This window comes from Pyxicephalus adspersus, chromosome 10, assembly GCF_032062135.1.
Source record: "Pyxicephalus adspersus chromosome 10, UCB_Pads_2.0, whole genome shotgun sequence".
NCBI classification, from domain to species: Eukaryota; Metazoa; Chordata; class Amphibia; order Anura; family Pyxicephalidae; genus Pyxicephalus; species Pyxicephalus adspersus.
In genome coordinates this window covers 32,600,653-32,619,340 of record NC_092867.1, presented here as the reverse complement: position 1 = coordinate 32,619,340, position 18,688 = coordinate 32,600,653, and the positions used below count along the sequence as shown (strand labels likewise).

Genomic DNA, 18,688 nt, shown 5'->3' with positions numbered 1-18,688 from the left:
AAAAAAAAAGAACCTTGATAAGAAGTTTGAGTTTTCTTACTTTAGTGTGGCATCCCAGACCTTTATACCATCATCTCTATAGAAATAATATGGGATGTCTTCCTTGCTTTCCATTCCTCTCATCTTTATTGCAGTTGGCAGACAAAGAGACTCATAAGTGAAATAATTCATGGCTCGCAGTACCAGCTCAACATGTCCACCACCTCCTGTAGCATTTGCCTGTGATATAAGGAAATACAAAGTAATTCTAGGCATGGGGCCATTGTAAGAAGCCATGGCAGTCATACAAACAGCACTTCATCCTCACCTTTATAATGTAAAACTTTAAGGGGTTTCTTGTCATATATATACATTATCTTAATAACTTTTAATTCCTCAATTCCTGACAACCTTTTACAGTTTTGGACAAAGTTAAAATTTCAGTTAGCTTTGTTAATAATCTCTTTGAAAAAGAAATCTCATTTATAGGGCAACAATGACTAAAAAAACTCTTCCTTGATCTAAAACAAAAATACATGTTTATTGGGGTGGTAAGTGTACTTGGGCTATTTCCAGGCATAGGCATCCTAGCCAGTAGGTAGTAGAAGTTTATCCGCTATCTGCCATTTTGGCAAACAGTAGAATCATGTGGTGATGTTGGTCCCTTATCCCTAAAACCAGGATAGGTCCATCTGAAAGTGATGAAGTTGGCAGCCAGGGTGCTGATAGTGGAACTCTTGGGCATACACTGAAGAGACAGCTGGTGGAGTTACAATAATAATTTTTTGCAAAAAAAAGTATGGCGTGAAGGTTGACAATGGGTGTGACTCACATGTTTATAAAGCTGCTTCCAAATAGGTTAAATATGCAAACGCTGTGTAAAGGAGTTTGCACTTGCATTATCATACATGAGGTTAGAGAAGATGATCTTTAAAACATGCAGAAAGCAAAATGATTCTTTAATATGTGCCCAATCAACATGGCTAAAAATGTACATAAATGCATCTTACAGGTGAGGGGCCTTTAGGGATTTTTTTTTACTTGCAATAACAGGTCTGTTTTATGACTGTGTGTATATACTGTATATATATTTATAAATAAACTGTATAAATATTGAGTAAATTAGATGAAAAGCACTTACCTTGTCAAACAGACCACATTCACAAATAAGCTGTTCCCGCGCCTTTGTGTTGATTGCTATAGTAAATCTCACATGAGGTACCAGCAGCTGAAAAGTATATTAATAATAATATATATTAGCAATGGAGTTTTTTTTTTTGTATATATATATATATATATATAAGTGTGCGTGTGTGTGTGTGTATATATATATATATATATGTCAGATATCATTTTTTTCTACTGCAGATAGGCAATACAGATTGTTTCCTAATTTGTCTCTCAAACTATGCAAAGTGGTAGATTGGCTCAAAGTGCGGAATTTTCCTCTCCCTCAGCCAGATTCCAGAATACTTTCATCAGGACAGATTAGAGTATTTAAGTGAGTTCTGGTTTAAAATATGCATGTTGTTAAGATGTGCTTCGTGTTTAATCTCATATACACCTTCATTTATTTTGTCACTTGCTAACTGTATGTAAACGGTTTCTAAACATTCATCAAACAACTACAAAGAACATTTTCTACCAGTTACTTTTCAATGTTTATTTTTGGCTACTTATTTTAAATGATACGGTGTTGCACCTGGAAACTAGGAATGGATATCTTTTTCCCGGTTGTGATAATATTTATTTCATTTTCGGACTGTGGAAATAAGTACAATTGAAAAAAGAAGTAGAAATACCCCTTGAATCCAACAGAAGTAACCTCTAAAATATTCATGATAATGGTGGAGGCCCAGGGCTGTAAAAATGGTTAAAATCCAGGGTTGGGAGGCTCTGAGCCCAGAACCCAGGAATTTCTTAAATTTATGTATATATATATATATATATATATATATATAAGAGCCTGGTACATCAATCAGCAAACCCAGCATTTTCACACACAAGACCAATAAAATTTCCACGTCCCCAAATATATATGTTTTGAAGAAACATAATGTGAGTGTTTATATTCCAGAATAAACATCCAATTAAACTGTAAAGTTTTATTTTCTCTCGGAGGCATCTTTTACAAAATGTACCATATTCTAAAAGTATACTATCTGAAAGCTAGAGTTTATTGAAAACCACTAGATTTATCAACAGAAAATAAAATGAGATCTCCTATGTAAATTTACCTTGCTGAACATGAATACATTCAAGGTTGCCTGGAAACCAAATTTGCAGTAAACAGAAAGTACCCATTTATATAACCACAGGTTCCTCAGAATAAAATAATTTTGCATTTGTCTTGCTGCCAGCTGACTGTATCCTATCCTAATATGATTGTACTGTGTTTCGTGCATTTATTTAGTGAAAGTATGTTTGCAGCTATTGTTCAAGCTAATGGCGTGTTCATATTTTATCAGCATAAACCTTTATCTTTTGAATGTCTTCCAGAACATGAAAACATACAGATCCTGACTTTGTAAAAGAACATTAGACAAGCAGGGGGTAAACATCAGTTAATAAGGAAAAATGACCAATGACCAGGTAGGCAGACAGCTGTTTTGGACAACGTGCAAAAACCAATTGCTGCTGCTTCTGCCACTACATCTCTTGCGTTTTACCCAAAAGACCATATTGGTGAGCCAGCACCTAACAAGTTGGTGAGCAACATAGGATGCCTACAACAGGAAAATCAGGCTTTTTTTATGTCTTAGGGATACCCCAAGATGCCCTAATCTTTGTCTGAGCATCATGCTAAACCATAGGATTGGGTCCAATATGACAAACCCAATACCCAAAAAAAACATGGGGGAATTTACTAACCTTTGTTGGATACATTACATAGGGGATGGAAGTGGAAGAGCATATTTTGCTGAGATGTTCTCGTTCTTATCTAGCTTTGGCTCCACCAAAAGGAGTAATGTAATGAATAGGCACACATGCTCCATCTGTGCCCAAACTATCGCAATGATTGGAGAGCTACATACACCACACTGCAACTTTTAGGTGTTCTCACACATTTAGCCTTTTGGCTGTGTATTCTACATTGGACCTTCCATTTAGGAGGATCTTGGCTGTGTTTCAGATAAAGAGTTCGGCAGAAATGGGTAAATCACTCAATTGTAAGCGACTGTAGCACAGGTTTTTTTACACTCACTGCCCACTTTTTTTTGTACACCCTGAAGGACCTAGTTGGACCAGCCTTCCTGCTATCCTCAACCATGCTCAATATCTTCTTTAATCACCTTTCTTTCCATTTCTGAGGAAATGGCACACATATTTTTATTAAACTGGGGTATATGTTACCTTAAAAATAGGGTGAACAGCTGGTAGCTGGCGATACATGGCAATAGCAAAGACTTCTGTTAGTAGATGAGACCTCAAGAGATGGGTCACTGTTTGATGGACATGGAAATCTGATGACCTGACCCAAATCTTGGCTAATAACCAGTCATCCTTTGAGTCTGATGGCAAAAAGATTGGATTTTCAGGTCCAGGTGTTTGGTTTAGCTGCAATATAAAAACACACTTGGAGTTTGAATGAGTTAATGAAGTTTCAGAAAAATGCAGATGCTAACATTAGTTTAGGAAATCCTCTTTAAAGATCAGATAACCAAATGCCTAGGTATTTAGTCATATGATTGGCACCACAAGGGGGTTGAAGTAGTTTTTTCTTTTTTGCCTATTCTAGCACAACAGTTTATATAGTTTTTATATACAGTTTATTATTAATATTATTATTATTATTATTAATAATAATAATAATAATAATAATAATGACATTTATCGTTTTTCATAATATAGTTATAAAACAGAAATATTATGTTTGGTTGCAAACGTAAAACTCTTTTACAACAGACACATATACCTGAATAGCAATTGGTACAATCTTGTTCTCCAGGTTTTTGTACAACAAACAGATGGGTGCAGCAATATATTGAATGGTGCATGGATCGGTTTTGTTAGCAGAGATGCCATCTAGAAGTTCATAATCAACTAGGAAGATATTACCAAGCTGAACATAGAAAATAGCAAATGTTAAATATTTTGATTCAACACCAAGATTCAGGCACAAATTTAAAGTTAAGTGGTTTCATTTTATTTATTTTTACCGTACACATACCTCAATCTCTTGTTCAAGTGTAAGTTTTCGCTCAAGACTTTCCGCTACCATTTCCTGTGTTACTGGAAATTTGTCTGGTATTTTTGTGCATTTTTTAATCATAACTGGATTGCAGCCATTAAGAAACTGGTATCCAAACATGAAGTCTTCCTGCCAATGCTGCATGACATATTCTTTAAAACAAAAAGCGTAAAAAATATATATTGTATTATATAAATTGGTATTTATTGTACATACATCTTTCATTGCAAAATAATAAAAAGTGTGGCCCAAAGTATCCCTGATCTTTATTTCTAACAGTAGTAAAAACCTAGTGCTGCAAAGGCTATATATATATCTTAAAGAAAAATACACAAAATAAACATCATATTGCAGTACAATAAAGAATCCGGTGAATGATTTGCCTCATTGTAGGCCAATAAAATAAATTGAATAACACTAATGCATGTTAAAATATTCACATAAAGGTATAAATTCAACCTTAAAGTCTAAAGCCATGTGTACATGTTAGATCTCTGTCACTGGAGACAATTGTTTCCATGGACAAAATATCAAATAAGCACTGTAAACAGGGCTCTGTTCTGTTCTATAGAGTGGGGATTGGGAGTAAATAGCTCCCTGCTCCATTCTCTTATCCTCTCCATATTAAAGCAGTCATCGCTGTTCGGTCACTCATTGATCCATCACGACTCATAGATGAACGTTGTTGGGAGACTGCTATACACAAGTTAGACTTTCACCTGAGACGATCACAGTCAACAATAATATTGCATTTGCGCATAGCTTTAAATGTAGAAATGTTTTCTTTTTCTCAAAATAAAATGGGTCATTAAACATTATATTTCTAAACACAAAAAGTGCAGAATACAGACAGTGAGCTTTGATAAATGACACTGTGGGTTTTGCCTTCACGCTACAAGTTATTCCCATTAACTGTTCATGACCCCATGTTCAACTATTTTTACTGTAGAAAACCAAATTTTAAACACAACATAATAGAACATTGGAGAACCTTGGAAATGTACTAAAACGTACCTGATATTGTATTGCTGATCCTAACAAAGATCCTTTCAAAATCTGCAAAGTCACTCCATGAGGACTGGAACATGTGCATGAAGCTATTCACAAACAAGTTCTCCATCCTAAAAAATGAAAAACTTTTTGAAAATTTGTGCATATGTTGTTACTGTAGTATCAAGTTATCTACGTTGATGATGACCCTAAACTGTTAATATATTACACTCAATAGAATCACATATAGCCTGCTAGCTATTCATCACTTTACCAAGTGACAGTCTGGGTTGGTAGATGTGGTAGACGGTTACACCTATGAACATGAACACATCTGGAAATTTATGATATGCTGCCCAGTAAAAAATAAATCTATTTCCTAGATAGAAAAACTAGATTACTTAGTTACATCATATTTTCATGTAACTAAGTAATCTAGTTTATTCTATCACTAGGCAATAGACTGCATTTTAGTAAAACATAGCTGAATTTTGGTTTCTTTAAGCAATTTTAAACTCATATTGCTTATAATTCTAACAATGCAGAAAGCAATGGATAAAACAAATACATGGATACAAGGAAATAAATATTTAAAGTAAGAAATGGGATTACGGTAAAAAAAAAAAAAAAAAGAAAAAGAAAACTAATGTATACCTTTACATGGACTACTGCCCATGAACTAATTTGATTTGAACTTATTTAATGTACAGCGCTGTGTAATATGTTTGCCCTAATTAAATACTGTTAATTATTATTATTATTATTATTATTAATATTATTATTAATAATATTACTCAGTCCGTAGTTCATATTTAGGAAATGCATGTCATTAATGATTACAATGCTTTTCACAACAAACACAGGTGATTGACTCACGAGGAAGACATATCTCTATTCCATTATCCAATGGTCCATCATTTTCAGCTAAAATCGTTATTAGGTGACTTCTTAACTTTCTTATTAGAAACCCCAGAATTACTCTGCATTTTAGGCAAGAAATTAAAATAATTTCAAATACCTATTTTTTTAAATTGTACACAGTCGCAAAATATACATAAAAAAATATATAGGTCTTTTCAGTCACTGGCTTTACAGTTATTGTTTTTTACTTACGCTTTGGTGTAGTTTAAGATGAAATCCACACCTTTTTCACTGTCAAACTGTATATCGTGAGGCAGCTCACTATAGGAATTTGCATCAATGCTTAGTGGAAAACCAGGATGCCATTCCTTCCACCTGTATAAAATAGAAGTCATCAGTTATAGAATATTTACTATTATCATTACTGATTGTTTTGCTATATTTTCCATGCAAATAACTGTATATTTTGATTGCAGGCCTGGTAAAGCACATGTAAAGGCAAAATGTTTTCGTAGTTTTGGATAGAAAGATTTTTTTTCATCGCAATATAGAGCTGTGCATACAGGTATACCTTTGTCAATCTTATGTGTTCAATCTTAGGTGTCTATTTGAATTGAAAACGTAAATATTTAGCAAATACCTGTATTGTTTTTGTCTTTCTTCTAGTTCTTTCCTCCTGTGCTGTTTGTGGATCTGTGTTACATCATTTGTGACAAGTTTTGCTGATGAGGAAAAAGAAGCATACATTTCAGTTTTCAGTAGACTTCAAAGGATTATGTATTAGTAAATCAGTCTTTTAAAACTGTTTTCAATATTCATAAAATATAACAAATATCAGTAAAGCTTGTATGTGTACATAGAGGCCACTACATATAATGGTTGTGTCGGTGGAAGTCTTCTAGCCAGGGTATGTTGAATTAAAAACTATAGCCTCTCTGCAGTCTCTTATAATGTTATAATGTTCCTGATAGCCAGAGACTAAAATATCTAAAAATGTTACTTATATGACATTTATTTATGGCTGAAGATAAATGAATTCCTATAGATTCAATAAATCCAAAAAAGTTGCATACAATCTGACGAACGCCATTATACTATTCATGCAAATATCACAACTCTTTTCATATAAAAATGTAAGCATACATTATGTTAATGAATGGATCACTGATAATGAAGAAGTATAGTAATGAGGGATATTGTACTGACAGGCTTTTCCTTATTGCTCCACCTGCCTATTGTAACATTTTAGTTCCTGCTGCCATAGTTCTTCCACAGTACCTGACTAGAACTAATTTTTACCGGCCAAAAGATATTATTTCTTGTGAAAAATACTATTATGTGCATTAACATTTTAGGGACTAATAAAAAACCCCATTTGTTTTTTGTCTCTTGTTATTTTCTCTTGTTTTATAGCAGTTGCCCAGACAATGACATTTGAAAAACTTCAGATTCTTGAAATTAACGTTGCTGTACTCTACTGTATTTAAATATCACTCATAAAAACTTTTAGTGTCAGCTTGAGCAAGAAGTGAGAATATCCCTAAAACGTCTATCGTCCCTTATGTTCTGCAATTTTGGATCATGTTATTGAAGACCTGGATGTCTTTGATCCAAAAGTGGAAGTTCACTTTCATGTTCTAAGTGGCAGTGTGTCTGAACATCAGAATGCTGCACTACAGAAACAATACTCAAACTGAGCATGTAAAATGCTGGAAAGAGCTGCCATGTAACTGAGCCATGAGGATCATTATTATTATTATGAACCTGTATTTATATAGCGCTGACATATTACGTAGCGCTTTACATACTCATATTACTAACTGTTCCTCACAGGAGCTCACAATCTATTGTCCCTACCATAGTAATATGTCATTACCATCATGTAAGGACAAACTGATTAACCTTACTGCATGTTTTTTGAGATGTGGAAGGAAACTGGAGTACCCAGAGGAAACCCATGCAGACACAGGGGGATCTGGCCAGGATTCCAACCTTGGCCCTAGTGCTGCAAAGGCCAGAGTGCTAGCCACTGAGCCAACCATGGTGCCTGTGCTGACCGTGCAACAGTAATGGTTCTACATTCACATAGGGTGACAGTAATGGATGTTGCTCCTTTACTGGCCAAAGTATGTTGCAGAAATATACATAGGAAAACAGCTGTGGGACAGATCTTGCTAAACTGGTGACACCATCTTAGACTGTAAATGGTCTGTTAGGGGTCCATTCACTAGTGGGTTGTTGCCAGCAATACAATTGTTTCGGGTGTCAAGGACCTAAAATGACCATGTGAATCTAACAAAAGAACTGAAACAGGGCACTGTTGAGGAACACCTTATATGAACATCACAGATCAAAGGCTTGCTGTACAACTTCTCCAAGTTCCATCAGCTGATGCTTGCAGTTGGACCCATTGTCTTGCTTATTGAAGAACAGATTCCTTCTTGATTGGGTTTAGACTTACTCCTTCATATTTTGTTTTTAGAAAAATCCCAATGCTAAATCCCAGCTGTTACCAACCTGTTCCTTCACGAAGAACAACTTCTTTATCATTGCCGATCCACCTGTAGCAAGGGAACTCCAGATAGTCTCCTGCTGGAGTCTTTACAGTGATGTGTCGGCAGTACCAGTCATCTTTATACCAGTATTTATGCTTATCAATTTTAACAAGCTGAATCTCTCCAAGATCTTCAGATACAGTGACATCATAGGAATCCACCTAAGGTAAGAGCATGTAATGGGTTAATAGAGAATTTTCTTACTGGAAAAGAGGAGTGTGAAAGTAGTTATTATCTTTATAAAGATGACCTGTACCATTCCTCCTGCTTTGAGTACTATCATAGAGGGCATGTACCAAAGCAAAAAGAAAACTTTATGCCTTCGATCAGAAACAAAATTCCTAGAAAATGAAAAATAGAAATCTGGTTGTCTGACATCCACCACTAAACCCTAAATGGAAAGAACGTAACACAAAATGTTAAACACAAAGGAAGACCAATCAGGAAGTGAAACCAACCTAAAAACAGCAGATCTGCCTTGTAGCGCAATGTATTAATGAAAAGTGAACAACAATGTGCTTCTCCTTTATTCCTATTTTGCTTAGCTTGAACATAAAATACTTCTGGTATTTGCATTTTAGGGAACGGAGAATGGTAAAGAGGATGTTTAGCGTAAAGTATGAATGGTAAGATTTTTTAAAAACAACAAAAAATTTAGTGTACTGTGTTCTAGTCTCAACCTGATCAATTTGTCCGTAAAAATGCACATCAGTGCTGAATTCTGTTGTAAATACATGGTGACCTTACTTGAGGCTTAAAATAAACCTGTAGCAAGGCTTTATAAATATTTATATACACCTCTGGAGCTGCAGGCATTGTGGAGAAATACTGTATATCTTCAATATTCACTGAAGAATCACTAAATTTGCTCTCTACTCTACTCTAATGCTTTTTAATAGATAAATAAACAAACTTTCCTGTAGATTGACAAACAATCTAACTGTAAAAACAAAAAAACAAGACACACATTGTGTACTAGGTAAAAGGTTTCAAAAGTTACTAGGTTTCAAGTCATGGGTGTCACTAAGCAATTGCCTCTGCTTAATCCTGTTTGTGGTTAAAACATCTTCCACTTTTTTTATGAAGGCCTTCCACAAAACCTTGGAATTTGTGTGTGAGTGTTTATGCCTCTTTAGTCAAAAGAGCATCCAGAAGTTAAGGTACTGATGTTGGATAAGATCACTGGGCTTCAAATCTATGTTCCAATTTAGGTGTTTATGGCAGAAGTTCTCCATCTACCAATGAATATTTCCCTCCTTAACTGGAAACTTCTGATACAGGTAGTCCCCGAGTTACACACAAGATAGGGACTGTAGTTTTGTTCTTAGGTTGAACTTGTATGTAAGACGGAACAGGTACATTATTTTAATAAATGCAATTAGGACAGATGTTTGTCTCAACATATTAGTAGGCAGAGTGGTGTGAGTTATTGTAAAAAATCCTCACTGTGAGCTAATCACAAACAAAGCAAAAAAAATCTTTATGCAGCCTAGACATTCATTACCTTCTGGAGTAAGCTGAGCTTTGATTTGCAAAAAGAAACAACTGCAGCGTTTGTCTTAGTCATTAAAGAGTTACAAGAGCTTGCAGACGAGCTCAGTCTCAGCTGTGTTAAGCAAAACATTTTTTCTGCAAGTCATGCAAACCGCCCCCCTCCAAGCCTCCATCCTGCACAGGAGCAAGCAGGGAAGTGCCATCCGTGTCCTTAACCTGGGGACTACCTGTAATTATTTTTTTGTTAGTATTTTGTTCACACACTGTGGGCCTTATAGTATGTGTCATGATCAATTGTCCACAAACTTTTAGCCACATGGGGTTCTTTGATGACAAATTTGAAGTCAGACCTAAGCCGCATACACACCTGCAATTATTTCCAATGACAAAAGACTGCACAATGCATGAATGAGTACTGTACATACAGCACCGTTCTGCTCTATGCAGAGGGGAGGGAGAGAACGACAGAGCGGCACCATGCCGCGCGCTGTCCCGCTTCCCTTGTATTACGATCGATCGAGGTCCATCGTCTGTGGATCTGCCAGGACAGTCGTTCAGACGATGGATCACGGGCTCTGTACACACGCCTGATTCTCACTCGATATCGGCCCTGAAGGTCAGCAAGGGTGTGATTTGACAACAAGGCCTAAACATGATCTCTGCTTGTCTGAAAGCTTACTTTACACTACATTATCACCTTTTTTTAAATTTATCTAAGATCTTCAACTTTACCACTTGGCTGGGAAAATGTACAGTTCTCTTTTTTAATACTGAAAATGTGAGCAAGTAAGAGTATGCTTGTGGGTGTATTTTATCAATTTATCTGATAGGCTGTACCCTTCCCAGATTAATGTTCCAGCATTCCTTGTACAAGTTTATACAGTTCAGCTCTAGCTGGTGTTATGATTCTAAGATACAGATATTTTATTCTTTGAAGAAGATCCTAGTAAAGCATTTGAATACAATTAATAAATGTTATTAAATTGATGCAAATGATATTTTCAAGCAAAGCCTCATAGAATGTCTTGACAAACAAGTAAACCTAAAAAATATTCTAGAAAACAAATCATAATTAACAATAACTGATAAGCACACAAATCATATCATATTTGTAATGATTCTTGTTTAGAAGATACATTTGTGGCTTGTTGAAAAGTTAGCTGAATTTGGCAACTGAACATTTTTAGATAACTCACTGTACAGCAAAATCTATATTTGCCTGAGAAAGGAAGTGAACTGTTTATCAAGATAAAGATTACACAATTAAATTAGCAGGTTGCACATGATGTTGTTAAAATTGCATTATATGTTCTTTACATTACTTTAAAAGATAACGGCATGGTTTTACTGAAGAAGAACTGAGTAAAAGAGAGAAAAATAGTGCAAGAACATGATTTCCCTTATTTTAGAAGTTTTAAAATAAATCAATTTTATTAAACAATGTAACATTATGATCATGTAATTATCGATGTTGTAGGAAGGTATTTTTAGAAGTGCCCAATCCTTCTATACTTTTGCACAGATTATATATGCAAGGGCTTGTTACTACTTCTATTCTTATTTAGTACCATGGGATGGGAGGGATGTCCTGGTCCTGACCTGGTAGTTGTAGAATTATTAGCTGCATGTTTGCCAGTGTCTGTTTTGGGTACCAAATCAACTCAGTTGGTTTGATTTACTATAGAAATATAAAGTTTATTTGTTGAGCATGCTGAATTTTCACTTAGTTAAGTAAATGAGACAAAGCTGTGTTACCTTCAATTATCCAATTATGAGTGAGCTAATTATACGCTAAAAATAAAACCTGCAAATCTGTTTATAAGTGAACATGTAAATTAGTTAGTAAATCAATACAGCTGTGCTGGTAAATGGGTTCAAGAGAGTCCCATGTGCATGGACAGTAGGTTATTGCCTTTGATGACATATCAGACAGTTTAATACATTTCCTTGTGTCAATATAATAATGTTCTGTTAATTTAGTCTTTACTAAATGATTGGTGTTGTAGGCACAGCAGTATAAATGGTTTTGTATTTAAGTTTTTGAAGTCTTCAAGTTTTTTTTATTTTGCCTAGTGTATACAAAAACCTAGCGTCTAAATGTTTTATCCCATTCCTTCATAACTGAAGCTACATAGGGGTGAGACTATCATCTAGTCCTTGTATGAGTTGGATAGGGGCGCAGGAAAAGACAATACCCTTTTATAAAGTCCTTAGTGAGAGGCCTCCTAGTACTATTAAATAAAATCAGATACTGAAAAGTCAGCCCCATATTTAGTTCATAGGAAGAGACAAATGGGAGCATTGAAAACACTTGTGGTGCAGGCTTAACACATGGGGCTATCAATGGCCTTCTCTTTGCAATAATTGCTGCCCCCCATAAACGTGAATATATATATATAGCTTGTGTGTGTTAAAAATAAAGTTATTTATACTTTTAGTCAATTGATAATACAAAAATTGTAATGCTGTAAACTATCTTCTTGGCCTATTCGGTTTATGCATGTTACAAGTGCTGGCATATAAATGACACATGTCCACAGTTGTGCAAATGCCCAAAGACTGCCAGGCTAGGACAGACAATATATAGTCCATAATATTAAAATAGTCAATAATAATAAAAAAAAATAATGAGAAATTTAACATTTTGATTTGAAGAGGTTTCCTGTTGTGGCTTTCGAACAGGAAGTGAAAGGAAATCTTCCTAGTGGGATGCACACAAATAAAATAAACATGGCCCATGGTTTCTTACATATTATATTTTAACAGTATTCTAGTGCCCACAGCTAAAATTTCCATAATATATGCTGAGCCAGGAGAGATCATATCAACAACTGTTGGGTGGAAACTTGTCCCATCTTTGCAAACAATGTTCTAATCTAGTACATTCCTTCCAGAGTTATAAATGTGTATGACCATCCTTAAAGCCGAACTCCAGGCAGATATAAAAAAAATTATAATGCAGGTAGATATTATTTAGAACATAATTACCTTATTTTCTATGTTGGAGATAGAAAGAAGTAGACAGCTGCCATGCCAGGGTTGATATGTTGCACCACAGCAACCCCAAGATAAAAAAGGAGAGGACTGAATAGGTTGTCTCTGCTCCTTTTACTGTTTGTATGCATCATGGGGTTTCATTTTTAGGTGCGACTGGAGGGTTCTGTAATTTGCAAAATGGATTCTGCCACCCCGAAAAGACTGACAAGCTAGCATCCCATCTTGTGAAGATTGTCAAGTGTCACCACTGAAGTCCTTGGGCTATCCCTGGCCATGTTTACTGGGACTCCATAGTGATTGCCAATAGTTACGGTGACGGCAACTTTTACCCTATCCATTGGTTTCTAAGCTTTTATCATCCTGTAATATCAATTTGTTCTAATATATATTTTATTATTGGTATAGGGGGATGATAGCGAATAAAAGGAAAGCCATGAAATACAGGTATAGCCAGACATTGTGGTAGAAGAACACCGACCAAAAAAAAGGATACATACAGGAAATAGCATGTTAAAAATTATATTCACCTTTTAAACTTACAATTTTGTTCCTAAGGGCAAATAAAAAGAGGGGTGTTTTAAACGGAGTTGTCAGGAGCTTCCTGTAACTTTAGGCTACACAGCCTAGGGCATTAGGCTTTGCAGCGGCAGTAAATTTGACTCAATTTGACAGACCTGACAGGGAATTTTTCTAAAAAGATCTAAAGAGAGATTGCCAGATGTAACATGCAGATGTAAAAATGTTAAGGAATTTGCAACATTCTTTGTATGATGTTTTGCAACTGAAATGCAAACCGAGGTCACATGCTCTAAGGTATGATTGATTGTATGTGACATTTATCTAAATGCTCCTTTATCATCTAGACAGACTAAGAAAACCACATTTTTGTTATCTACTTTAAGAATTTTTTTATTGTCACTTTAACAACACCAAATTTATGAATGGGGAAGTTTTGTTCCTGGCGATCAGCCCTCTGAAAGTGGAGAATAAGGGTATCATAATACCTCCAAAGTGGCTTAATTTGTTTTTCATTATTCACTTGCATATAGTAACTGTACACCATTTTTAAAATAGCAAACAGCTGAAAAAGAGTTAAATTTACAAAAACATCACTAAACCCCAACGTGCCCTTCAGTGTTCTTAACTTTTTTGCCCCTTTTGCAAGACTTGCAATCACATGGTTAGCCACACTTAGATGCAAATAGCAAACCGCTGCTATGAGCCTGTAAACGACAAACTGCATCACAGATCAAAGTATTGTCCTTGCATTTGCTGTGATGGTGTGATTTTTTCCTCAACCACTTCACCAGCAGCAACATGTTGCTTGTAGGACCTGTACCACAACCCTACTGCAATGCAAACCAAACCATGGGCAAACATGTGCACAAAGTGGTTCCCCACCACTCCTATACAGTTATAGGGTCAGCTGGGAGCCTAGACGAGCATGCAATGCAATATTGCAGTTTACCACCGCAATAAGTCTGAAAGGGTCCTTAATGCAGTAATTACTATTTGGTAATACATAATAATACACTTGATAGATATACCCACACAATATACTGAATAGAATTGGCCATAGACATGTCCTCCATCCAATATGGCCAATTTGATTGTAAAAGATTATACCCTCATGTCTATGGCGGTAGTAAACCCTTACCAGCTGACCTTTCCGGGAAAGAAGTATTAATAGTATATATATATATATTGTGTGATACTTCCCCACCATTGCAAACTCTTCTGGGCAGGGTCCTCTCATCCTTTGTCACTCTCTAGATCTGTCAACCCCTATTTTATGTACAGTGCTGCATAATTTGTTGGTACTATTAAAATTACTGTTTCTATATAATGTGTATATATATATATATATATATATATATATATATATATATATATATTTGGAGTCCCTAAATCATAAATCTATGACTCAATCATATTTCATAGATAGAAATATTAGAATGAATATATTCTTGATGATGTGATTGTGTGTCTCCCATGCATGAATGAATCGTCCATCTAATAAGATTGCCTTTTATTATTACTACTATTTTAGTCATTTGTCAGGTTTATGTTCTAGGCAGAGAACATAAGGTGTTTTTTTTACCAAACACAAAAACACATACTTCAAATTAGGAAAAAAGCAAACTATCACAAAACTAATAAAGAAATCAGCTACTATTATACTATATGTAAAAAAAATAACTGCTAAATTATATGGGTTATACTGTATTTGATGCAATGTCCCCTGTTTTGGTTTTACAGTTCCACAACAGATAAAAAATGAAATGAATTCATAATCTTACCGCTCCTCTTTCAAAATCATTGTAGAAAGGTTTGTCCAATAAGTTCTTCTCACTGCAGTGTTTGGATCCAATGAGAGTGATATAAATGTAATCATCTGTGCCAGCGAACCACTGGCTACCAGTGGCTACAGTGACAGTGTAGGACGGCATCCTGCCAGTGCCACACTGATAACTGAAGCTCTTTGCCCCTGGAATGTTTTATATGAAAGGCTTGCTGTTAACTATGACTTCAGAGCCCTCCCCTAATTACATTTTCACAGGTTCTTCCTTCCCACCCTGATGTTTTGCCATTTCCTCTTTAGGTATTGGGAAAGATGCACTTGCATGTTATTACAAGTATATGGAGTGCAATGTCTGTAAATAATATATATTGTGCTATATACACTTAATTGTTTTTGCCTTTTGTTTATTTAAAAAAAATAGTCTAAATGTAATCACAAGACTGAACAATGACATGAATCAGAATAAGTTCATAATGGGCATCTGCTATATTCTGAATTACACTTTTAAGTAGATGTAAGCCCTTACTAAAGTGACATTAATTATTTATTTATTATAATTTTATTTTTGACATTGTTTGCATCTTTGTACTGCAATTGTTTCCAAAGAGGCTATGTTCACAATGGCCATGAGGTTGCAATGCTTTTACAGCTTTCTCATGCCATAGGACTGCCTAATCTGGGGAGATACTACATGTAGCTTCTCCTGACAGCAGCCCCATAAAGAACGAAGTGGGGGAGTAGAAAGTGGTACCAATGCAGCTTCCTGGCATCACCTGTCAAACATGCACACTATTTTCTTTTTGGAACCAGCATTGCAGTGTGAGTGACCAAGGGGCTCACTCAGTTCCAAATCAGATCTAAACCTGCCCTATGGCCACATTGCATAAAGTATCTTTTGAAATGGTTGCTTGTAGTCTCCATTGGAATAGGGTTACAACAAAAGAGCACAACTGGGAGACATAGGTAGAATTAGTCACCTTATAACAGGAAATGTATGCATTAATGTAACCAAATTCAATTTAAATGAGAGCTGCAGGTATAACACTTTTAAGGCAACAAAAGAAAAATGAAGGAAAGTATTCAAGGCCTAGTGCAGTGCAGTGTTACATACTTTCATAATAAAACCACATGCTATTGACTCACAAAGTTCCATAAATGTAAGTATTCTTGCACATTTAAGTCCCGAAATCAAGATGAACTTGTCACCTTGCCTATGTAGTGCGTAACTGAGATGAGTGATGGATGGAAATTGAGACTTCCTAGTCCTTTCTGATGAGACAGTGACCCACTAGATAAACCTTGCTCAACTTTACCCTTGCTTGCCTTACCCTTGAGGACCCCTTAAACAAAATTCAGGTCTCAGTGGTTATGGCCTTGTTTCTGCAAGTTACACCACATCTGGGATTTGGTCTGGACACTTAGCCCACTGAAACCAAACAAATTGATTAACATTCAGAGCTAACATGGAACCAACACCAAACTGATTCTCAGGGATTTCATAGTGACCTTGGGTGATTTGGGGTCCTGGCTGGTCTTTAATTTTGTATTAATAGAAACACTATTTGTAATATTATTTTAAGGAATCCCTTCTAAAACTATAGAAGGGCAATGGAAAAAAAACACCCTACAAAGGTGGTCAGTAATAAAAGTTCTACCCCTTTAAAGATAGCTAAAAAGAACTTTGTAGTCACGCTACCAACTCTGCCAAGTGGCATTGACTATGAAATTATGGGGTTACCATAACATGGAAGGCCAGTCAGCCAAAGCTTAGGGAACCCTTTTCAAGCTCTGAAGGAACCATAGGGTTCCATGGAACTTTGGTTACGAATGGCTCGTTAAGTAATGAAAAAAGAATAAGGGAGTGGGTTATCAAATGTTAAACCTTAATAACATGTAAAGCTTGTATAAATCTGCCCACAACTTTTGATTTTGATTACTTTTGATTGTTAGCAAAATGTGTGTTTTAAAAGTTATGGAGGCCATGGACTGTAGAATATCTCATGCATTGGTGTCCTTGTTTTTCATCTTTTTTCCACTTTATATGTGCACTATCCTGCTACATTATTACATTACTATGTGCACCAATGGAAGGCTAAAGCCACACTGGATGCAGAACCCAGTTTCTATATTCAATGGGCTCCCTTTGGCTCACTCTATAAATACTTTACCATCAGAAGTCAATTTAATAAAGAGGTATCATACTACATAGAGGTGGTATGCAAAGAATGAGAAATGTATATTTACTTCATGCTGTACACCCTTTTAGACCTGACAGTTATGGATTAAACTGTGGTTTTAAAACCTTTTTGCAAAGTTCTATGATCAAGATGCAGAAAACCACAGATAACACGTATAACATCCCTACACCCCCTATGATGGTGTCATTTCCCTTTAATTTATCACAGAAAATTATGGAATTTGTAGGGATAAAAAAAAAAACAAGGTTTATTCTTAAGTATGTTTGGACTTTAGATTTCCCTATTCAACCCGGTAAGACTTTTTTTTTCTATCTGTATGTTAAATATGTGAAATATGTGCATGCTATTGAAGTCATGTGGTCTGATCTTGCTACCCCTATCCAAGGCTTATGGTAATAGTCCTATTTACATTTTAAATGCAAAAACACTGAGTATCTTATCTGATAACCCCATTGTGTTTTCCTGAATCGTTACATAAAATGATGCAAATGTATGAAACAAATATTACTATTAAAATAACATATATAGCTCATCAGGGGAGGACATAGAAGCCCACTCTTACTTAATGCATGAAAGCACCCTATAATAAACATTATTTTTCTAATATTAGGACTGTACAAATTATGGATTACTATTGGCTAATTATTATTTATGGTGGGTTACAACTTCTACCCAATGGAATAGGGTTTTCCCAAATGAGTTTTCACCTACCTCTGCTGGAATTGGAAACATATACATATTTTTTCTATTAATAAAAAATCAGCATTGCCTTCAGTTTAGAACCAATGGCAGGCTAAAAATACCACTTATGCACTTATTTAACTTTGTCAACTCTGTATGTGCATTGGTGCACGTCCATGTTGTGTAATCTTTTAATCTTTTTTGATATAGGAAGTACAATTTTATATCAATTGTATTTCTATGTAAGTTCCTGCAGTTAACTCAGAATTTCCATAGCTTTATGCAGGCGAAGTGCAATGAGCCATGAGAAAGGGAAGTCAGCTGGATTAATGGTAATATTGACCAATAAATACTTTAGCATTACATTTCTTTTGTATGGTTTCCATGTAAGGCTGGTGTCATATATTTCATAAATTATTTTCTACTTACAAGAAATCCA

At 35.4% G+C, this 18,688-nt stretch overlaps 1 protein-coding gene across 1 annotated transcript in view; it reads right to left on the bottom strand.

Annotated features, from left to right (window-relative positions):
- Positions 1-15,565, bottom strand: part of ALOX5 (arachidonate 5-lipoxygenase) — a 22,157-nt gene extending 6,592 nt beyond the window's left edge. Inside the window, exons 1-10 of the mRNA XM_072425214.1 lie at positions 15,369-15,565; positions 8,540-8,738; positions 6,663-6,744; positions 6,275-6,397; positions 5,186-5,292; positions 4,151-4,323; positions 3,896-4,042; positions 3,334-3,537; positions 1,121-1,207; positions 41-219 (exon numbers count right to left, since the gene is read on the bottom strand). Coding sequence (XP_072281315.1) covers positions 41-219; positions 1,121-1,207; positions 3,334-3,537; positions 3,896-4,042; positions 4,151-4,323; positions 5,186-5,292; positions 6,275-6,397; positions 6,663-6,744; positions 8,540-8,738; positions 15,369-15,518 — 1,451 coding nt within the window. The 5' untranslated portion in view covers positions 15,519-15,565. The remainder of the gene's footprint in view (positions 1-40; positions 220-1,120; positions 1,208-3,333; positions 3,538-3,895; positions 4,043-4,150; positions 4,324-5,185; positions 5,293-6,274; positions 6,398-6,662; positions 6,745-8,539; positions 8,739-15,368) is intronic.
- Between the last annotated feature and the right edge of the window lie 3,123 nt (positions 15,566-18,688).